Source organism: Vulpes lagopus, chromosome 14, assembly GCF_018345385.1.
Source record: "Vulpes lagopus strain Blue_001 chromosome 14, ASM1834538v1, whole genome shotgun sequence".
NCBI lineage: Eukaryota > Metazoa > Chordata > Mammalia > Carnivora > Canidae > Vulpes > Vulpes lagopus.
Genome location: NC_054837.1, coordinates 21354038 through 21375768, shown reverse-complemented (window position 1 = coordinate 21375768; position 21731 = coordinate 21354038). Strand labels below are relative to the sequence as shown.

The 21731-nt window shown below is 50.4% G+C and overlaps 1 protein-coding gene across 1 annotated transcript in view; it reads left to right on the top strand.

Annotated features, from left to right (window-relative positions):
- Window positions 1-6440, top strand: part of SRRM4 (serine/arginine repetitive matrix 4) — a 149695-nt gene extending 143255 nt beyond the window's left edge. The window contains exons 10-13 of the mRNA XM_041729160.1: window positions 573-776; window positions 1532-1642; window positions 2212-2352; window positions 4080-6440. Coding sequence (XP_041585094.1) covers window positions 573-776; window positions 1532-1642; window positions 2212-2352; window positions 4080-4389 — 766 coding nt within the window. The 3' untranslated portion in view covers window positions 4390-6440. The remainder of the gene's footprint in view (window positions 1-572; window positions 777-1531; window positions 1643-2211; window positions 2353-4079) is intronic.
- The last annotated feature ends 15291 nt before the right edge of the window (window positions 6441-21731 follow it).

The window sequence follows — 21731 nt, the reverse complement described above, 5'->3', positions numbered from 1 at the left end:
ATCCTGATACTACTGATATTCTTATTTTAATAAACTCACTTTTTTATATAAGGAAACTTACATTACTACCTTACATAGAAAATTTGTAGCACTTGTCCTAAATAGAAAGCATTTGCAAAATACATGATTTATATATGAAAATACATAAAGACAGTGTATTTAATTCTAGTTAGCAACAGTTGCCTTCCCAAGGCTCTGAGCACCATGTCTGGGTGACTGCCAGTATTACAGAGATAGTGGAAAACCCACTACTACCCAACCCATTCTCATTAATGTAACCAGGATTAAAAAAGACTCCAAAGGAAATGTCTATGTGATTTGGTGTTATTTACCATTATGCCCACTGACCTAAAATACTCTGAAGTGCCCTTGTGGAATGTGTTCCCCTCTGTTCCTATTCCTCTAACATCTGTGCTCTGGAAAGTCTTTCCAGAGGCAGTAAGATGGGAATAGGTGGAAAGGGGTTTCTGAGAGTACCACAGCCTAGGCAAAGGTAGGCAGAGGAGTATCAGCAGATGCCTCCAGATGGGCAGGCAAGCCAGTGCTGACAGGAGTTCTCCCCACATCTGCAGAGGATTTCAGTCGCCATGTCTGGAATGCGCAGAGGTGAAGAAGTCTGGTTTGGTCCCATCCACAGCCCGGAGCTCCCCTATGAGAGGTTGCTCCCGCAGCCCTTCTTATGCCAGCACCCGCTCTTCCAGCCACTCCTCCCGATCCCCAAACCCCAGAGTCTCCCCCAGGTACACCCGAAGCCGATCCACCTCCTCTGGAAAAAGGTGAGTGCAGTTTTGGCCTCTGATCTGCAGAGCTTTCCTCCTTAGGGAGCTAGTTATGGTAACTGGAGATGTCCTTTGGCCCTGGTGGGGGGCAGGGGGGGTCAGACAGATGAGTTTGAATGCCCACTGTACCCATTCCTAGCTGGTGGCTCAGATAACCTCTCTGAGCCTCAGTTTCCTTATCTGCAAAATGAAAACATTCACCTCTCTGTGTCTTTGTTTCCCCATCTGTGGAGTGAGATTGATAATAGTACCTCGCCCTACAATGTGTTGAGGATTCAATGAGATAATGCACACAAAAGCATTAATTTCAATGAAATACCTAACAGCCTAACAGTCATAGCTAACCTTTCCTGTGTGCTGCCTATGTGAGGTATGTAAGTGATTTACTCTAATTTACTCATTGAATTTACGACTGTATAGGGAAAGTATGATTATTTATCCCCATTCTATAGATGAGAAAACAGAGACTCACAGAAGTGAGATCACCTGTCCAAAGTCACATAACTAGTAAGTGGCCTTAGATGGTAAGAACTCACTAAGAAGAAGTTACCAATATTATTATTAGTCGCCCAAAAGGGAGGGAATCTCATTCTCAGGAAAGGGCCAGATTCCTGGGCCTGGCGTCCAGAAAGTCAAAGTCATCCTCGGGGGACCAGCCGTAAGCAACCCTACACCTACACCTGCGGGACGACCCCGGCACGACCCCGGCGAAGCCCAGCAGGCCCCTGGGGACTGTTTACCGTCTCCCGCAGGTCCTACTCGCGCTCTTCCAGCTACTCCTCCAAGTCCGGCAAGAGGAGCCCGCGGAGCAGAAGCTCGCGATCGCGCCGCAGCCCCAGCTACTCGCGGTACAGCCCCGGCAGGTACAGCCCCGCCCCCAAGCACGGGCTCCGCCTTCGCGGCCCCCTCCCCCCGGCCTCTGCGGAGCGTCACCCAAGCCCCGCCCCAGCCCCCCCGTCCTCCAGCCTTGAGGGAGTAGGGATGGGGAGACGACCCAGCCTCCTTGTAGTTTCTTTGGTCTCGGCTGGAGTGGGGACGTGTAACATATCCTTGGGTTCTAATGGACCCCCGGAATGTACATCCAGCCACACCCCAGAATTCGCATCCCGGGCCCTCAGCCTCTTCATCCCCGTTATTCAGAGCGCAGTTGTTCCGCATGCACCAGGGCCCTCTGGACCGCCACATCCTAACCCCCGCAGCACCTAGGCCCCTGTAGCGCCCACCCTCGAAGGCCGACACCCGCGCCCACGCCTGGTCTCCCCACAACACTGAACCAGAGCCCTGTCCTATTCCCTCCCGCGTTCCTGGGGCCCCGGGAGGAACCCAGCACCTGCTGCAATGAGGTGCGGGGCACAGGGAAGAGGAAGTGAGTGCCCCTGGCTCATGCGGAAAAGCCAGCCCCAGCTCCCCAGTGACCCCCGCACCCCTTCAGGGAGCGGGACCCCAAGTACAATGAGAAGGACTCGCAGCAGCGGGAGCGCGAGCGAGCACGTCGGAGACGGCGGTCCTACTCGCCCATGCGCAAGCGCCGGAGAGACTCCCCGAGCCACCTGGAGGCGCGGAGGATAACCAGGTGAGGCCAGGAGGGCCGGGGTGCCCACCTTCACCCTCACTCCCACCCTCACTCCCACCCCCACCCGTCGGGGCCTCGGGATCTCCCCTGCACCCCGTGGAGCTGGATTTCAGGATTGTGGGAGCTCAGGCAATTTGCGAGGCCTGACAGGAGAGGGCAGGGCCTCGGGGCGGGGCTAGGATGGGTGCCCCGGGACAGGGGTGGGGACAGCCTGAGGAATCAGGTGTGCCGGAGGGGGTGTGGCCGGGGGCTGCGGAGGGGGCTGCGAGGTCACATCCCGGCGAAGGGGGCAAAGCAGCGGATCTTTTCCTGGGGGTGGAGCCGGCCAGCAAAGAGGATCACGGTCAGACCACATGCCAGGCTTTAATAGGCCCTGATCATACCTGGCACCAAGTGTGGAGAGGGCAAGAAGGATCTTTAGGTGCCAAAGGAATTTAGAGGGAGCCCCGGTGGGCCAGGGGTAGAGCACTGGATCTGGAGAACTCTCTTCACCTCCCAGATTCTCAGTTCTCATCCATGAATATTTCCTTCAGGAGTGTGTATCATGAAGATGAAAAAAAAGGGGGGGGGCAAAGAGATGGGAACACACTTTGTAAACTGAAATGCAAAACACTAGAACCCTCACTGTGTCATTGTTACAGATTGAAAGGTCAGATTAGGTGGATCAGGTTGCCTCTAACAGTTAAGGTCTTAGATAAGAAAAGCCCTACAAAAAACCCCTGAGGTCTGAATGGACACATAGTTTTAGGCCTTGAAAGCAGAATGGCTGAGTGCTGTCCTGAAATTGGCTCCTGACAATCAGTTCCTCCTGGCCCTCCAAGGGTCAGCCAATCCATCCAGAGACTCACAGGAGTGGAGCTGCGATGTCCTGGCTGCCCTGGGCCTCCTCCCTAGAGATGACCTGGAGGAGGGAAAAGCACTTGTGACTCCAAACAATAAGAATAGGGGCAATGGCATCACCTTCTCGGATATCCCATAGAACAGGACGGCACACATGAAGGGAGTCCTACTCCCACAGCATGGACTACAGGTGCCATGGGGTGGACTTAGAAGAAGGCTGAGATAAACTGGCATTTCTAAAAGGCTCTCGTTTCCTTAGTCAACCTCAGATAGTCCATCCTGATGAGCCATTCAGTGTTTCCCAAACTTTAGGCACCCAGCGGCATCTGAGCACTTTGCACTTACCTGTTTAGTAAGCTACTGTTGTTGATATGTTCTTTCTTAGAGGTCCATACACTTAATTCAAATGTAACAGATATGTTCAGATATGTTCTGATTTTAAACAGATATGTTCTTTAAACAGATATGTTTTAACAGATATGTTCTTTAAGCAGATATGTTCTTTCTTAGAGGTCCATACATTTAATTCAAAAGGAATGCACCACAGTATACCATAGCAAATGGAAGATCAGCCTCTCTTACCATAAATAGAAGGTTCCAGTAAAAGTAAAAAGATAAACAAAACGTGCAATTAAAGCCTAGATGTAGATTCGGTTGCCAGCTGGAGACTCCCAGCCTCAGGCTTGCTTGGCTCAAAAGTGAGAGCTGTCACTTCTCGAGACACCAGCACTAGATGGTCTCAGGACAGCAGGAGGAGCGCGCAAAGGGGTGTTTCCCCCAAGAGCCTGGGACGGAGGAAGGAGTCCGCTTTCCCTGGGGACGGCGGGCGCGCTCGGGGGGAGGCTGGGCGGTCTGGTCCTCCAGCGCGCTCCCTCTGGTCTCCGCAGTGCCCGGAAACGCCCCATCCCCTACTACCGGCCCAGCCCCTCATCATCCAGCAGCCTCAGCAGCACCTCCTCCTGGTACAGCAGCAGCAGCAGCCGCTCTGCCAGCCGCAGCTACACCCGGAGCCGCAGCCGGAGCCGCAGCCGCAGCCGCAGCCGCAGCCGCAGCCGCAGCCGGAGCCGCAGCCGCAGCCGCAGCCGGAGCAGGACCCGCGCTAGCAGCAGCTCCGGCTCCCGCAGCCCCAGCCTGGGCTCCCGGAGCCGGAGCCGGAGCTACAGCTCGGCAGACAGCTACTCCAGCACGAGGCGCTAAACAGGGGCCCTCCTTGAGCCAGCTGCCTGCAGGGGGCCCCTTTCACTCTGCCAGCCTCCCCCACCCCTCCCTGCCCACCCTGCCTTCTCCTCGGTGACAGACATTGAGGGCTCCTGGACCCTGTCTTTCCTGCTCTCCTGGGGAGGGGGAGGAGGAGGAGGGTACCGGGGGCCTTCAGCCTCTATGTCAAGCTGCTAGGAGCCTCCACCAGCACCACCCTGGGGCTCAGTTCAGACCTGGGCATATGGAGAGAACCACCCTCTGTTGGCACAAAAAAACCACAGGGTTTTGTAAGAAGCAATGAGTCCGTGACTCAAACGTTTGAGCCTGGCGGGGAAAACAAAGTTCCGCCAACCTACTGCTCACAGGGTGCACAAGGAAGGCTAGCAGTGCTCATCCCCCTGCCCTCATCCTCGCCTGTCTCACCACCACCACGCGAGTGTGTGGACCCTCGTAGGATGGGAGCAGAGGAGAGGAAACCAGGTGCAGTCAGGCCCAGGGGCGCGTGTCAGGCCTTCCACCTCCCCAAACAGGCTGGAACAAAGGCCAGAAGGCTAAGTGGGGAGAGAAGGGGACCTAACCTGAGTAGGGAGCACGGATATTTCGATTGGTACAAAGTGTCAGGAGCTAGGAAATGGGTTCTCTGGTTGTGAGTACAGACATGAAAGGGCAGGGGGTCATTCTGCTGCCCCCCCCCATTATCTTGGTGGGGTCAGGAAAAGCAGTCCAGTAGGTTCTAGCAGTGGAAAGGCCACCTCATGGCTTAGACAGCCCCTTGGCTGTTCACAGGGCCTCTGAACCTCACTGAGAAAGGACACAGTGGACAGTCAGGACAGCTTGGTCCACAGCCCCAGATCCTAAATTTGCCTCAGCCCCCACTAGCTGGCACTGACTTAATTCCACGAGACCATCTGCTGAACATTCCCCAGTGCCATGGCCCGCTGCCAGTCCCCAGCGCCGGCCAGTCTGGCCCTACCCTCGGGTTGGTGCCTGCCTGTCCCTTCCCCCACTTCCCAGACTGCCACACCCTGGAGCCCACCCCATGCAGCCGAGCATCTACTCACCCACCCTCGGCCTCAGCCACCCCCTTTGCCTCTCAGGAATTTTGCCAGGATGGGGCACAGCAGCTCAGGTTTGGGGGGAAAGACCCAAATCCCGAGAGTGTGAGGGGACAGGGCCTTGGATCTTCCATAGCTTGGGATTCTGCTGGCTTCTGAGGCTTCCTGTGAGCTCAAGCCCACCCTTCATTTCTGCCCTCACCCTGTCTTCCCCCTGCCCAGGGCTGGGCAGCTTGGGTAAGCTGATCTCCAACACGCAAATACCACCAGTTGCTTCATCTACAGCAGGCACCGCAAACAGGGGTGTGAGGGGGAAGATCCTTAAAATAAACTCTTGGGCATCCCCCTCACCAGCTGACTGGCTTTCCGGAGCCTTGTGGGTGAGTTTCAAGTTTGCAGTGGCAACTGCGGCAGGACAGGGCCTGGAGGGAGACAGTGAGGGGGCACAGTTTCCGGCTCTGGATACTGGGGCCAGCAATGGGGAGCCAAACACTCTTTATCCTTCACACCCCAGGGAAAATATTTGAAAAAAAAATCCTTTTTTCTTGAAAAAGGTGACCGTCTCCCCCAGCCCCCAATCCTTCCCATGACATCAGCCCATGGGACCAGAAACTGCCCCCCAACCACCCACAGGAGCGAGGTGCCCCAGACAGCACTGGACAAGCTGGCCTTCCCATGGTGCCCTCTGGCTCAGCCCTGGGCCCCACCCACCCAGACTGATGGATGCCAATGCTGTCACCACAGAAGGCCGGATGGCAGGTGCCTGGGACAGGGGCAGGTGCCCTGGGAGGGCATGTACAGCAACTGTAAATAACCCTCTTCCCTGCCCAGGAACCCAGACTGGGATCCAGTCTCCCATCATGGAGACCAAGGCTCTCCGAGCCACGGAACCTCTTTAGCAGGACAGCAGTGAGAGAGGCCCCAGAGCCTCCCATCAGACTGCCTTCAGACAACTCTAGGGGACCATTTTGCCTGGGGCTCCTAGCAAACCTATTATTTATTTTATTTATTTATGTTTATTTATTTATTTATGTGATGTCTGTCTGTCTGTCTCTCTCTCTCTCTCGGTTGCCATTAGCAGTATTCAACTATTTATTTATTTATATGGAAAGGTGTGTGTGTGTGTGTGTGTGTGTGTGTGTGTGTGTGTGTGTGTGTTGGGGGGGGGCTTCTATTTTTGTGCATCTTTTTTCCCTCGCATCTTTGTGGATGAAATCTGAGAGGTGGGATGTGAGTAGGGATGTTGGCTTTGTCCCTTCAGGTGACACCCACAAGCTCTAAGTCCAAACATCCTGGAGTTGGCCTGAGGGGGTGGGGGAGTGTTTCAGACCCAAGGTTCCTTATGTCGGTGAGCTTCAGGCTTGTGCCCCAGCTCCCTGCCCACCAGCTGCCTCACTGAGGTATCGGAAGGATGAACAACAGCCACGAGGCTTGTGAGCTAAGGCCCTGAAATGATATGGTGGAGTCACAGCTCACGTGGGGATTGAGTCTAAAGTTAGCATAACCTAACTAAGGCACAACTTGCAGAGTCAGGAATTGTGGGGTGAGCACTTTAGGGAGACACCTGCTGGGAGACAGCTATACTGTCCTTTGGCTCACCAAGGAGGCGTTGTTCAGTGTTTACTGAAGTAGCTGTCTTGAGCTTGGGGGGCCACAGTGGTTGAAGCGACATCTGGCTTAGCGCTGGGATCAAACTAGGAGTTGACATGGAGAGAATATGGCAAGAATGGAGCTGACTGAGGGGAGAGGAGATGCACCTGCGGTCTCACCCTTACTCCAGGGCGGCAGGTGGTGGGCAGGATCACTCGCTAGCTTTTCTGAGCATGCCTGGTGGGTTTTGTGTAAATTACAAATACTTCCACCTCCACTGAAGCTAATTTCTCCCCATCCCCTGAGGTTTTTCCAGGCTGCTCTCTTCCTTCTGCCCATGGACACACACCGCTTCTGGGAGCAGTGTCCACCCTCCTAAGAGAGATACACAGACCCAAAGCTAAAGCCTTTTACTGTGATCTCTTGCTTTCCATCAGAGGAGAGCACAATGCTATTTCCAGAAATTAGGGACGGGCGGGGCGGGGGCAGGGAGACAAGATGAAAGGAGCAGCCAAAGGTCCCCCCAAGAAGGTCATCTCGGATCCCACGGAGCCAGGATCTAGAGGCCTTTACCAGTCCTGCCTCTCTAACTGGCATTGTCTACTTGCTGCTTCCCAGAGAGGGCCCTACTCTTTCCAAAGTCACCATTCAACTGCCTTGAAATTGCTGGCTCCTGTGGTCCAGCTTTGAGTTTAGTGAGACTTTTGCAATATCCCTGGTTGTTTCCCTGGCAATGTGACTACCCAGCTCTAACTCCCAGCCAGGGGAAAGTTTGCAAGAGGCTGCTTAAATGCCTCCTGGTGTGGGGGTGGGGATCTCTGTCCCCCCACCCCCTGCCAAATAGCCTTCTCTAATTTCCCTTACATTTCCTTTCTTATGCATCCAAATATAAATGCTTGTTGGGGCGCTGGTAACCTTGTTGTGGCCCAATTCCTGGCATCACTGTTCCTCTGCCTACTTCGCCCACATTACCTTCTGTTTCCAGGGAGTGAGACAAATCACCTGCAACCCGCACGTGGCATGTGCTTATTTTACGAGCCAGCATTGGGGGATGTGGCTTGAGGCCCAGTAAACATGCAGCCCAAGACCTGCTGCCTGCCTAGATGAATGACCCTGGACAGATTGCTCCCCTTTTCCGGGCCAAAGATTACAATCCCTTTGAGAAGTGGGGGAGTTTCTGAGATAGAATCCAGAATGTTGACCTGAGGCCTAGGAAATTGCCTAAAGACAGAATGAGTTCACCAGGATTGAAAAAGAAAAAGAACCTAAATATTTTTCGGAGGTTCTCAGTCATTAGAGAAAAACTTGAAAACAGTATGTGAACTCCCTTCGGTTAAATTAAGAAACGCTAACTCCCTCAAAACCCTACCTCATCCAGGAACATTCTAGTTCCTCGAGGTTCCACTGCATTCCTAGCTCTGTTTCTTCCCTTCCTTGAAGGAAAGGCAATCTTTCAGAAGCAAAACACAATTAAGATGTTTGCGAGACACAAGGGTCTCTGTCTCAGAGAGTCCCTATCATGCATTAGCTCAGAAGCATCCTTTTTGCCAAAGGCTTTGCTTGAAGACGGCTGACATTTGGGTGTTTCCGAAGGTTCTCAAGCACTTTTTTTTTTAAGTCCCACTCCCATCATTTCTTCCATTGTATTCTTTTCCACAAATATTCAAAATAATCTCACAAGCATGTGTCTTGCCTTGCTTTGCTCTCCAGCTAAATAGAAGAGTGTGATTAAAAAACAAACCAGGATTCCTCAAAACGCTCCCTCCTCCATTAGCCAGCTGCATCCAGCTAAGGAGCTTATGCTGGATCCAGTATCATCCCGCAATGCTTTATTGCAGCCTCTTCCTCCTCACTTCTGCACCAATGAGCGAGTGATACGAATAGACTTGGCATCTCCCCTCTGTCTGTGGCTGTTGTTTTGGTTGTTTTTTTTTTTTTAATCTATTGAGGAGTTTTTGGGGGGATGATTGTTTTGCATTGTAAATATCATGATGGGGGCCCCTCATCAGAACCTGGCTTATTTAATAATTTATTCCCTATTTATTGAGTGATATCGGGAGAGGAGAGGGACCACCTCTTCCCCTGAATTGCTATTAGAAATCGGTCCATCTCTCAGCTCTGGGTGCGGCTGTCTGCAGCAGGGGCATTTTCACCCAGGTAATGAGTGCTAGAATCACCCAGCAAATTGGAATTGGCAGAAACGGAGTCTTCGGTCATACAAATTAAGCTCAAATGGAACTAAAACACTGGTTATCTCCGGGAAAAACCTCATTTTGATGGAAATTAATCGAGGAATAAAATGCCTGTGCACGAACCAACTTCTATTAAAAAGTCACAACTCTTTGAAAAAAAGAGAGAGAGAGAGAGAGAGAGAGACCAAATTGTAATTCCTTTTCTCTGGCCAAGAAAAGATATGCCTCATCTAACAAGTTGAGCCAAAGAGACTGGAACAACATTCTTTTGTGATTCTCTGGCCTGTGTGTGTCTGTCTGGATGAAAGGGAGGTGGGTGTCAGGCCTCAGTGTTATCATCTGTAAAATGGGATTTGGCCTAAGCATTCTTGGCACGGTGGAGGGTGGGGTTTCCAACTCCGATGCTGTGAGCTCCGAACTGTCAGATATACAGTCTCTTGTGTCTTCTGCCAACTGTAGGTTGAAGGATGTCTCCCAAAGAAGGGACATAAAAACCCAGGCCATGGACCTCAGTTGCAAGGTGAGGTTGTAGTAGCTGAGTCCTGCAGTCAAAAATGGGAGGCCTCCGGGTGCTGCCACCTGATATAACTCTTGTAGCCCAGGTCAAAGAAGTCCCCTCTATTACCCTGACCTTCTCTCCAAGCCCAGCCGTCCAGAGTGATCAAAGGAGAGACCAAGAAGACTTCATTGTTCTCTGGAGTTCACTGCTGTTTATTGTGTCAGGGCTGTATTTTGTACAGTTGTTTGAACAAGCTAGTGACATAGGTCATGGTGCCATTTTGCAGATGAGAAAACTGAGGCCTGGGAAGGGGGAACTGGTATGCCTGAACTCCCTTGAGCTCAGACCCGCCTGGCTCCATGCCCCCTTCGCTTGGTAGCTCTTTCATGCCAGGTCTCTGTTGTGAGGACTTTGGGCAGGTTCTTTTCTCTCCCAATTCTTGGCTGCTCCCTCAAGCAGTCATAGGCCAAGGACCTCACAGAATCCACCATATCAGCCCAGCAGACTTGGTGCACCCCAAGGCCATTTCTCCACACCGGGGGCTGGAATTCCCATCTGGAAAACCCCAAGCTAGGGGACCCACCACCAGCCCAGCTCAGCCTGAGCAGCCAGCCTCTGCCTGGAACATCCACATCGGAGGGGGAGAAGCTCCTGTGTCCTCCAGCATCCTGGGACCCTGTCCTCTACCCTGTGACACAGCGGCCGTGGCTTGTTTGATTTCTGGTGTCCACAGCTAAGCATAACCTTCCCGGGGTTTCCGATTTTTCAGCCTGTACAAAACATGTCTCTGTTCTAATAAAAGGTTCCATGGTATGGTGTTCTCATCCGTGGCCCAGGATCCTCTGTCTATGTGGGGTGCCCAGAAGCAGGGAAGGAAGAGGGGTGGCAGGGAGACCGGGACAGAGAACACCTGGGCAGTACCTGCTGTGTGCACACGTGGTCCCATTGCTCATCTCATTTCTTCAATCTTCAAAGCAAACCTGTAGACACTTTGGTTTTGCATAGACATTCTTAGCATTCATGGAGTGCCATGGGAAACCTTTCCTTGAGCATTTTATGTGCATTATCTCAGTCTTTACCACAACCCTGCGAGGTAGGCATTAGAATCTCCTTCCTATGTAGAAGGAAACTGAAGCCCTGAAAAGCAAAACTCACTTGCCCAAGGCCATGTAGCCAATGATAGGATCCAGACAGGCTAACTCCAGCCCTCAGACTCTGCATTGCTCTGCTCCACAACACTTTGGTTGCTGCAGAGAGTAATCAGTTCTCTTTGGTAGAATGGTTTCTCTCCCAGGCCTTAATAGGCAGGAGGAAGTTCAGTGTGTAGAGCACAGACTTGGGAGTCCAAAGATCTGGATTCTGAGATAGGCCCTGCCATTACTAGCTGTGTGGCACTGAGCAAGGATGACACCCCATTGGGACTTGGCTTGCTCATCCTTAAAATGGAGACAGCAACAGCTCCCTCCCTGGGCTGCTGTGGGAACCAAATGGAATGGTGGCTCTAAAAATGCATGATGCATGGGAAGCCCTCAGTGAATGTTAGGGAGCATGACTACTATTCCCTAAACCGAGACAGAGCTAAGGAAGCAGGGCTCATGGAGACAGCCATAAGTAGCCACCTGGGAACAGTGGGGTTCCTGCAAGGCCCTGTGGAGGCCTCCGGAAATGCCCTCAGTGCCCAACTTCAGAATTTCCTGCTGTAGGAAACAGGGGTAGAAAACCCCCATGGGGGCAGGCAGGTGAGGGAAGCGGGCAGGGTTAGGACTGTGGGGATCGGGAATTCCAGTACACCACTGCCAGGTGTGTGCTAGCTCAGCTCAGTGTTGCCAGATTTCCCCATTTCTCAAGAGAGTGAATTTTCAGATAAAATTTCCTGTTTTTTAAAATGTGTGTCCTTCCTTTTTTCAAACACTATGCAAGTCAAAAAAATTTATACAAACACATGCATGGATAATGTATGTCATCCCAGGGGCCAGACAACAATCCCCCTTGCATCCCCAGAGCTACAGCCCTTTCCTTGTCTGCAGCACAGCCCTGTCTATGCCTCACAAGGTTATCAGCTAGGAGAGAAAGAGCAAACAAGATAGCTTACCATTGTCACCTCCCCTTGTATCTCGCCCCTTTGGAGATCTCTCTTAAAATTGTCATTTCAATGAGACAAACTCCCTGGAGTAGAGCCACTGCTATCTACTGGGACTGGGACTGCTGAGGCCCAGCAGCCGCAGCCGCAGCCACCGCCACCACCACCACACGCTGATTTATTTCTTACCAAACAGGCAGCAACCAGTGTCCCCTTATGAGGCTTCGTCAATGCATAATATTAGTAGTAATAATAATAGTTACCTTTTGTAGATCAATGATTATGTACCAAGCCCTTTTCATGCATTAACTTACTTCCTTTTCATGACAACCCCATTCAACAGAGGAGGAAGTTGAGGGCCACAGAGGGAGTACCACATAGCTAGAGGGTATTTGAATCTCGGTCTGTGGGCTCCAGGTCCATTTCTGCTCTATCTCTTTACCTCTGAAGGTGAGAGCCCCATAACTCAGAGCTAGCCCTTTGTAAGGATCCCCAATGACTTTTTCTGGAAAATGTGGTTGCCAGGCGATTGTCCCTGTGATGCCAGCCATCCCTCAGTGACTCATAGAAGAGGCATCTGCCTTTCTACCTCCTGCTCTGGCTCCCAGTTACAGGAATTGGGTGTTCTTCTGGCTCTTGGTCTGAAGAAGCACCCCACCCCCTCCCAGCCTCCTCTGTCCTGGCCACAGGAGAGGGAGAGCTGCTTTGGGAGATGGCTGTCTTTCAGGCCAGATTAGCAGCTGCCCAGAGATGGAGCCGAGGCAGCATTGCAGCCAGCCCCTTTACTTCTGCAATCCCAGGCACACACACACCCTCTCCTCAGGGTGAAGGCAGTCAGAGAAGCAGGGGAGTCAGGAGGACATCTGAAACTTCCCAAGAGGCAGGAGCCAAGACTCCTGCCCCTAGTTCACCTTGTGACCTAAACAAATTAAGCCCCTCTAGGTCCTAGTTATTTTACCTGTTAAAAGAAGTTGGGTCAGGCCAGTGGTTCTGAATGCTGGCTACATATTAGAATGAACTGTGCACTTTACAAAGCCACACACACTTGAGTCCCACCCAGCCCCAATAATAAGGATGGCTGAGGGTCGGTCTCGGGTAGTGATGTGTTTTTTTTTTTTAATATTTTATTTATTTATTAGTGAGAGACACACAGAGGGAGGCAGAGACACAAGCAGGCTCCACGCAGGAAGCCCAATGTGGGACTCGCTCCCGGGTCTCCAGGATCACACCCTGGGCTGAAGGCGACACCAAACCACTGAGCCACCCAGGCTGCCCAGTAGTGGTGTTTTTAAAAGCATCTTAGGTCATTCACATATGAAGCCAGGATTGGAAACCACTGAATTACATGAATTATACATATTGTGTGCTGCTCAGGTGTGATAACATAGGTGTGCAGCTAGCTGCCACAATGGTAATGACAGCACCAGCAACAACACTCAACACTCACATAAGACCCACTATGTGCTGGACACGATTCCAAGCCCTTGATGTATATTAACATAAATTACATTATTTCATCCTTGCAACATTCTTATGAGGCAGGTACTATTTCTATGCTGATTTTACAAATGCAGAAACTGAGCCACAGACTGGTTGCCCCACCTACATAGCTAGTAAGTGGCACAACTGGACACCAGGATGTGGCTAAGTCCAAAGGGACACCTAAGGCAGCCTAGGAGGTTCAAGGAAAACATCACAGAAAAACTGACATCTTGGCTGATGCGAGGGAAGTGAGCAAAGTGGATCAGGCCAGGAGAAGGAGCTCAGGAAAGAGGAGGGAGGACTGGGGATCCCGGGCAGGGGCGATTGCATGTGTACAGGACCAGAGCAATGACTTCCACCTGCCAAAAGTAGGCTCTTGGTCCCCTGCCTGCCCTGTGCATTCCTTCCATAGTGCTATTACTGTCTGTAACTGGTTTATTTGTTTACTTGTTTATAGCCCATCTCCAAGAGGAGAGAAGCCTTTGTCTGCCTCATTCATCCCCCATCCCTGTGTGCCCACAGGGAGTGCCATGCCCAGCACTGGTGGCTGTAAAGCTATTAAATCTGCCCGGAGTTGCCAGATCTTCTTCCTTCCAAGTCCCATGCATTTTTGAACTGGTTAATCTCTACTTTGGGTAGACGGTGGAGAGTATGGCTAGGAAAACTGTGGCAAGGCAGTGGCGTGTCCCACACAGGGACCCTAAGGATGTCTCATGCACACATTCTACCAATGAGGGGCTGTGTCCTTCCCTGGGCATGAGATAAGGCAGCATGGGGATGAGGCAGACAGATGTGAGCACCCACTATTCATCCAGCACTGTGCCTGGCTCAGGGGTATAGTCCCTAGGATTAGAAACTGCTGTGGTCTTTAAAAGTCAGTGGCTGATAGCAAGGACTTGGGAATCAGAAGACCTGAGTTCGAGCCTGACCGATACTTCCTAGCTATGCACCTATGTGTAAGTGGCTTGATCTCTCTGAGCTTCAGGTTCCCCAGCTTTCCAATGGGAATACTAAAAGGATCAATCTGAGATTGGGTGCCATGAAGATGTGATACGTGTAAAGCACTTGGCCCAGCACCTGACTTAGTATCATTGTTACTGATATCAAAAAAAGTGGGGGTAGGTTCATTTGCCTAGATAAGCTCTTGTCAGGTTTCTGGGAGGGTTCCAGGTCACCTTGGCCAAGATCCAACATTCTCTCTTCTCACCTTTCATCACCTAGAATACCAAATTCTCAAGAGAGGCCTCCCTCCACTCAGAGGAATCTAGAGTCTCCCAAGACCTTGGCGATTTCCCCAGGTCCATCTCCACCCTGGTATTTCATCAACATTTTCAACCACAGTAGTTCTAACGTCAATCTGCTAGAATGACATGGGGCCCTGTTCAGGCATTTCTACCCACAGCCACAGCATCTCCACTGCCTCTGAATGCTGACTCCAAAGCAACCTACAGCTATGGCCAACCCATGATGAGATGACTCATGGCAGTTTTTCTTTCTGTCTTTTTTTTTTCCCCATTGCCAGTGAAACTATCAAATACTTTCTCAAGGTGTAACACTGTGTGCCTTTGACAATCTACTCTCAAATCTAAATCTAAAACAAACAACACCAACCACATCATGTTGCCAAATCAACAAGGGTTGGAACAGGTGTACACACACACACACACACAGTTTGGTTTTCTTCCCTCAGTCTCCCTCACCTTGAACCCTATTTCTAGATCAAGAATCCATGGCCCCCTATGCTTGGGCTTCAGAGAGTCTGTGGATCCTTTGAAATCCCAGGCAAACATTTTTGTGTACAAAAATACCAGCATGTTGGTGCAGAGAAGTACATACTCCCCACTAGTTTTCCAAAGGAACCCAACTTGAAGCCTTTAGGATACTTTACTCTTTCACAATGCTGCAGAGTTTCTAGTTGCCTCCCAACAGCCACTGCCCTTTCATCCTAGTCATAATTTTAACTAGGTTCATTGCCACCCAGAGTAAAGAATGTTATTTTCCAGCATTCCTTGCAGCTAGGTGTGGCCATGTGACTAACTTTGGCCAATGAAATATAGGGAGCATTTTCCACAGTAGCTTCCAGACATTTCTATAAAAGTGATTTGTCCTGTGCATTTCCCCTTCTTCTTCATCTCTTTTTTCTTCCTGCTGGATGGAATGCAGGCATGATGGCTGGCACTCAAGTGGCTCCCTGGTCCATGAGGTGGCTTTGGAAATTGAGCCCAAACAAACAGAGCAAGAAGATGGAAAAGCCTCAGTCTCTGAGGGCTTTTCAAAGCAGGAGTACCATGCCAGCGATGAGACAGAGTGTCTCTGGACTTTAATATTAAGAAGAAATAATGTTCCCTTTTCTCTCAGTTACTGTTATTTAGACTGTCTATTGCTCACAACTAAAATTACCCTAATTCATATTCAGGGTGAAAGTAAGACAGTCCCCAGGATATACCTTGTTTATAGCTTTTCTGGTCTATCTCTATGCAGCCTCCTCAGCAACTGCAACCTTCCTCCTCTCCCAGCACAAACCATGAAAACCTTCTCAGGCCAAACCCTCCTAAGAGCTGTCACTCCCAGACCCAAACAAAAACAAAAACAAAACTTTCCAAAGCAGTTGCCTGGCGTCATGGTCACCAACTGGTCAAACCAGCTCCTACTCTGATCTCAGAGGTATCTGGAGAAGAGGGGGGTGGGGCTCAAGATTACAGACTCTCCAGCTCTCCCTCCCTCCAAAGATCTCAGAACCACCCCTCCGCATGAGTGCCTCCAATGGCCCTCTACCTAAATGTCCCAAGCTGAGAGGAATAGATACCACTTTCAGGCTGGCACGTTGGGCAGAGAAGCAGATAGACTAGTTTATTAGAATGACAATAACAGGGATCCCTGGGTGGTGCAGCGGTTTAGCCCCTGTCTTTGGCCCAGGGCATGATCCTGGAGACCTGGGATCGAATCCCACATCGGGCTCCCAGTGCATGGAGCCTGCTTCTCTCTCTCTGTGTGTGACTATCATAAATAAAATAAAAATTTTTAAAAATTTATAAAAAAAAAAGAATGACAATAACATTGAAGAATTTCCTTTGAAACAATACAACAACCACAAAAGGACAGATTTTGGAAGCCTAGCTGTCAGAATCATCTGTGTTATGATGGAGCCATGGACAAATCCCGAATTTCAGAATCTTAAGAGAATAAGGGTTCATTTTTCACCCATTCCCCCTGGGAGCCAGTGGTGACATTCTATTCATCAGTGATGTTGTGCAGAAGGAAGAAAAATCACCTAAGGGTCCTCTCTTTGTGGAGCTGAGGTCTCCCATGGGCTACTCACATGCTATGAACTGACAGTGACAGAATTTATTCCCTGTATACAACTCACTGGCCACAACTAGTTATGTGGCTCTGACCAACCACAATGGCAACAGGAAGTACGTTGCTTCCTATCTTGTGCCTTGAATTTTACTAAATCCCAACTATGTGCTAGTTATTTGTCCTAGATGCTGATGACACAGCCTTAAACAATCAGACCAAAGTCCCCACCCTCAGCCCCCAAGGAGCTTACGTTCTAATGGAAGAGACGGGTAACAAAAAATAATGGAGACAAAAAGTATAAATGTCAGTTAGTAACTGGAGGTATGAAGAAAAATCAGCTAATGTAAGAGAAGCTGATTGTAGGGATGCCTGGGTGGCTCTGTGGTTGATGAGCATCTGCCTTTGGATCAGGGTGTGATCCCGGAGCCCGGGGATCAAGTCCTACATTGGGCTCCCTGCATGGAGCCTGCCTCTCCCTCTGCCTATGTCTCTGCCTCTCTCTCTCTCTCTCTCTCTCTCTCTCTGGGTCTCTCATGAATAAATCAATAAAATCCTTAAAAAAAGAGAGAGAGAAGCTGATTGTTGATCAAATGTTGGAGAAAGTTCCTCTGAGTAGGTGAAATTTAAGTAGAGACACAAATGAAGTAAGAGACCAGTCTCAGAGAGATCTAAGGGAACAGTGTCATAGGCATTGGGAACAGCAGGAGGGAAGTCCTCGGGCAGAAATATGTGTGACTTTTCTGTCCAAAGGATAGAAAGGAGGCCACAAGACTCAAGTAAGGGGTGATGATAGCAGGGAATCAGATCAGAAAGGCAGCTGAGAGCCTTAATTTTCTTCATGAAACTTCTCAATTTCTAAAATTGTTTTTTTTTTCAAATATTTTATTTATTTATTCATGAGAGACACACACAGAGAGAGAGGCAGAGACATAGGCAGAGGGAGGAGCAGGCTCCCTGCAGGGAGCCCGATGTGGGACTCCATCTCAGGACCCCAGGATCATGTCCTGAACCAAAGGCAGGTGCTCAACCACTGAGCCATCCAGGTGCCCCCCTAAAATTGTTTTATTTTTTTTTCCTAAAATTGTTTTAATTGTTGATTTGACTACTTGTTTGATAGACATGAGAACAGAGACTTTTGTCTCATCTCTAGCCCTTAGGCTAGTGCTTTGCACATAAGAACTTAATAAATATGTGATGGATGAATAATGAAGGGAGTCTCCCCACTCCCCACATCGCTTCTCTGCGTATGTTCGTTGACGGACACCACCACCCACCGGATGCCCACATCTAAACACTGGGCGTGCATCCGATGTTCCCTTTCCTCTCCTTCAGGCCAATCCCTCAGTCAAAATGCTTCTTAAATAGATCATGGATTATATGCACCCTTTCTCTCTTCTTAGCCAACAACACAACCCAGGCTGCCATCTTCCCTGGACCCTAAGACAGTCTTACCCTCCAGTGTCCTCTCCACAAGTGGTCGGTGATTTTCCTAGAACTCAGATCTCATCAGTCCTTTTTCCTTTCTCCAAACAGTTCAATGGTTCCTCAAAGTGCCCAAGACAAAGCCTAGCTTGTCAATGCGGTCCACAAGGCCCTACATACCTAGCCCACACCCACCTCCACAACCATTTCCCACCTCACGATCCATGACAATTACCCGGTGAGATAGGTACTGCTGTCATCCCCCTTTTACAGATGACAAGGCAGAGTTTCAGAGAGGCTAGGCCACTGACCCAGAGTAGCACAGCCAGGTCTGTTCAAGTTCTTATCCACAAGGCCTTACTGTCTTTCTTAAGCTTTAAGTGCCAACACTGTCACTTCTTTAAAAATCAGGCTAGTGGAGATATTGTTTACCAGGCTGCAGAATAACTATTTGGGCTATGAAACGGGATTTTGGAAGCCCTAATAAAAGCATGGGAGTAAGTAGAGGGGCCCCTGAGAGCCCTTGGCTGGAGGCAGCCCTCTTTGAAGATGGGTGGAGGGGATGGAATGAGCCTCTCCATCCACAGCTGACCCCGGGCCTCCCTTCTCCCAGAGACACATACAGCTAAGAGGAGCTCCCACTGAGCCCATTGGACCCCTGGCCCCTGCCCTGGCTCTGAGCAGCTTTCACACTGGTGACACAGAAGGATCCCTCTGGCTGACCCAGTGATGGCTTGTCCCAGGCAGCCTTTAGGCTGTCAAATGCTATGAGTTCCTGGTGTCACTTGTTCTACTGGGAAAGTCTGGAAGGGCTAAAAGAAGTTTCCAGAGAAGGAGCCCAGCAAGAATGTAGAGGGAGAAGTGGGCTGGTGACCTAAAGGTCAGCTGTGATCTGTTGGGTCCCTCTGGGTTTCGAGAGCCCCTGCTCTGGCAAGGCATACAGTGGGGACCACATGGCACAGCCCACTGGGCAGCAAAGAGGACTGGCTTAGCCATCAAACAGCACAGATCTGACTCTGTGCCTTTACTTTTCATCCTAAAATGAGGTTAACAATACACTACCGCCTGGTAGGGTTGTCATGAGGATAAAGAGACGTAAGGCATATAGGGGATTTAGCAGAGCTTGGCACATAAGAGGTCTCAAATAATGGTGGGGACCATTACTGTTTTGTGGTTTGGGTGGTTGTTATTCACAGAATCATGTAGAGGCTAGGAGCACAGGGCCTGGAGCCAGGCTGCCTCGATTGGGGCATCAGCTCAAAAAAGTGTCACATTCGTTTAAGGGTGAGCTTCAGAGAGTTTCTGAAGCTCTCTGTGCCTCAATATTATTGCCTGTGAACAGGGATAATCATACCTATCTTAGAGCAGTTTGGAGTAGGATTAAAGAAATTGATTTGTGCAAAATATGACTCTTACAAAAGGTTAAATAAGTGGTATAATTATTATTACCTGTGGAGGTGGTCAGAGGAAACGATCCCTGGAAAGAATTTTGAAGATAATGGTAAGAGGAAGCTAGAGCCCAACGGATAAGCATTAGCTGCGTGGGATTGTGAAGGCATTATTTTGCATAAGGAGGAACCACGTGGGTTGTTTATTTTATTTTATTTATTTATTAATCATCTGTTTTTGCAGGAGTGTTTGGCGAAGGAAAGAGCACTGGGCTTGAGGCTGACACACAGCAGAGTTTAGAAGCCCTAAGCTAGTGGCCTCACATCGATCCTCAGTTTCTTCATCTGGAAGATGGGGATGATGATGGGGTGAACTTCTCGGCGGGGGGGGGGGGGGCTGGAATAAATAAACAGCACACTTGGGAATCATTTAGCTTGGCCCCTTCTAAGTACTCTGGAAATTTTAGTTAATATTCTGATGCTGTGACTGTGCACTGGGTCTGACACACATGAGCAGGGCAATTCTGAGGCAGGTTGCTAACGTGACATCATCGGCTCGGCTGAGATCTGCTGAGCTCCTACGATGCACCAGGCACCCTTCTAGGAGCAGCGGATACTGCATGTGAACAAGACACCCAGGGGTCCCACCCTCCCGGAGCTGAGTGAGCTGGAAATTCCCCTAGTGCTGTCCCTGTTGTGGGTCTGAAAGGGAAGGATAAATGACACGAGCATGTGCACCTCCTGTTTGAAACAGGTGCTGGGCTCCAGGGGTGTCCAATGCAGGGCACTCTGGCCCGAGTTTTCCAGGCCTCCACGCCTGGAACAAGACCCCTGGAATTGCAGAGAAAACACTAAGCAAAAATGAGGTCCAGAAAGCCATGCCTTTGAGGGAATCACAGAGGCCCCTCCTTCAGTACCTACAGACCCCCCATGCCACATAGAGTTAGGACTGGACCTGCAGGTAAAGGGGTGTGATGCTGGGCAAGACTTAGGGCTGTAAATATCTAGGGGAGGAGATAATGTGGGGTCTGGTTGCCATGAAAAGGAAGAGCACAGAATTGGACAGCCAACGTGTGTGACTTCAGGCTGCTGCTGCTCCCTCCTGGGGCCCCTTTCCCAGACTGCAGGGTGATATCACCTTCCCCCAGGCCTATCTGTCTGAGGATTAACTGTGGTCCTTCCCATGTGAAAGCTCTAGGAGCAAGGCAGCCAAGAGAACACTTGTTCTGGAAACTGGGGTCTACTGTTGCCTCAACACACAGGTTCCACAGTCTTTTCTTCCCAGGGACAGCCAACCTGGAGGCACCTTCCCCTCTCTGGCTTCTCTTGGGCCTGGTCCCATATTTTCATCTGGATAATGACAGCCTGTAGGGTTTATGACTCCTTTCCAGATGGCTGGGGCAACAGGATGAACAGCTGCCTCCTTCCTCAGCTTCCCAAAATGGAAGGGTGGCCTGACCCAGAAAAGTGATGAGAACCTGGGGGCGAGGACAGGGGTGGGGACAACATACAGCAAGCATGTGGAAAGATCACTGGATGAGACTGGGGGCTCCCAGGTCCCTACTGTGTGGCCTGTGACAGGTGGCTTCACCTCTCTGAACCATGAGGGTCCAGTGAGGTCATGAAAAAAAAGTGCTGAGCACATGGCCTGGTACACAGTCAGTGCTCAATAAATGTGAGTCATGACTGTGATTATAAGAGATAGTGCAGGGCACCTGGGTGGCTCAGTGGTTGAGCATCTGCCTTCGACTCAGGGCATTATCATGGGTTCCGGGGATCAAGTCCCATGTTGGGCTCCCCATAGAGAGGAGCCTGCTTCTCCCTCTGCCTATGTCTCTGCCCCTCTGTGTGTGTGTCTCATGAATAAATAAATAAAATCTTTTTTAAAAGGCGGGGGGAGGGGAGAGATAGTGCAGCAGAGTGGTCAAGAGCCAAACTGCCTAGGTCTGAGTCCCAGCTCTGCCACTTAACCGGATGTGTAGACTTGAGCAAGTCACATAATCACGGATCCTCGGTCTTCTGGGCAGTACAGTGGGGATTTAAAAAAAAGCCCCTTCCTTGTAGGGTTGTAGGGGGGGAATTCCATGAATTAATATACATAAATTCAAAGGGCTTAGAACAGAACCCAGCACGTGGAAAGTACTGGGTAAATGCTAATGATTGCTATTTCTGCTTTCTAGCTGCACAGCCTCCCTCTTCTGCTGCTGGCTTCGGTGCTACAAGCATCCTTGAAATGAGAAGGCTCCGTGGGGTTGTGGGGAGAAGCCTAGAGAGGAAGGAGCAGGAGGGTCCTCCGGGACTCACCCATTAGTGACTCACCCATAAATAAAC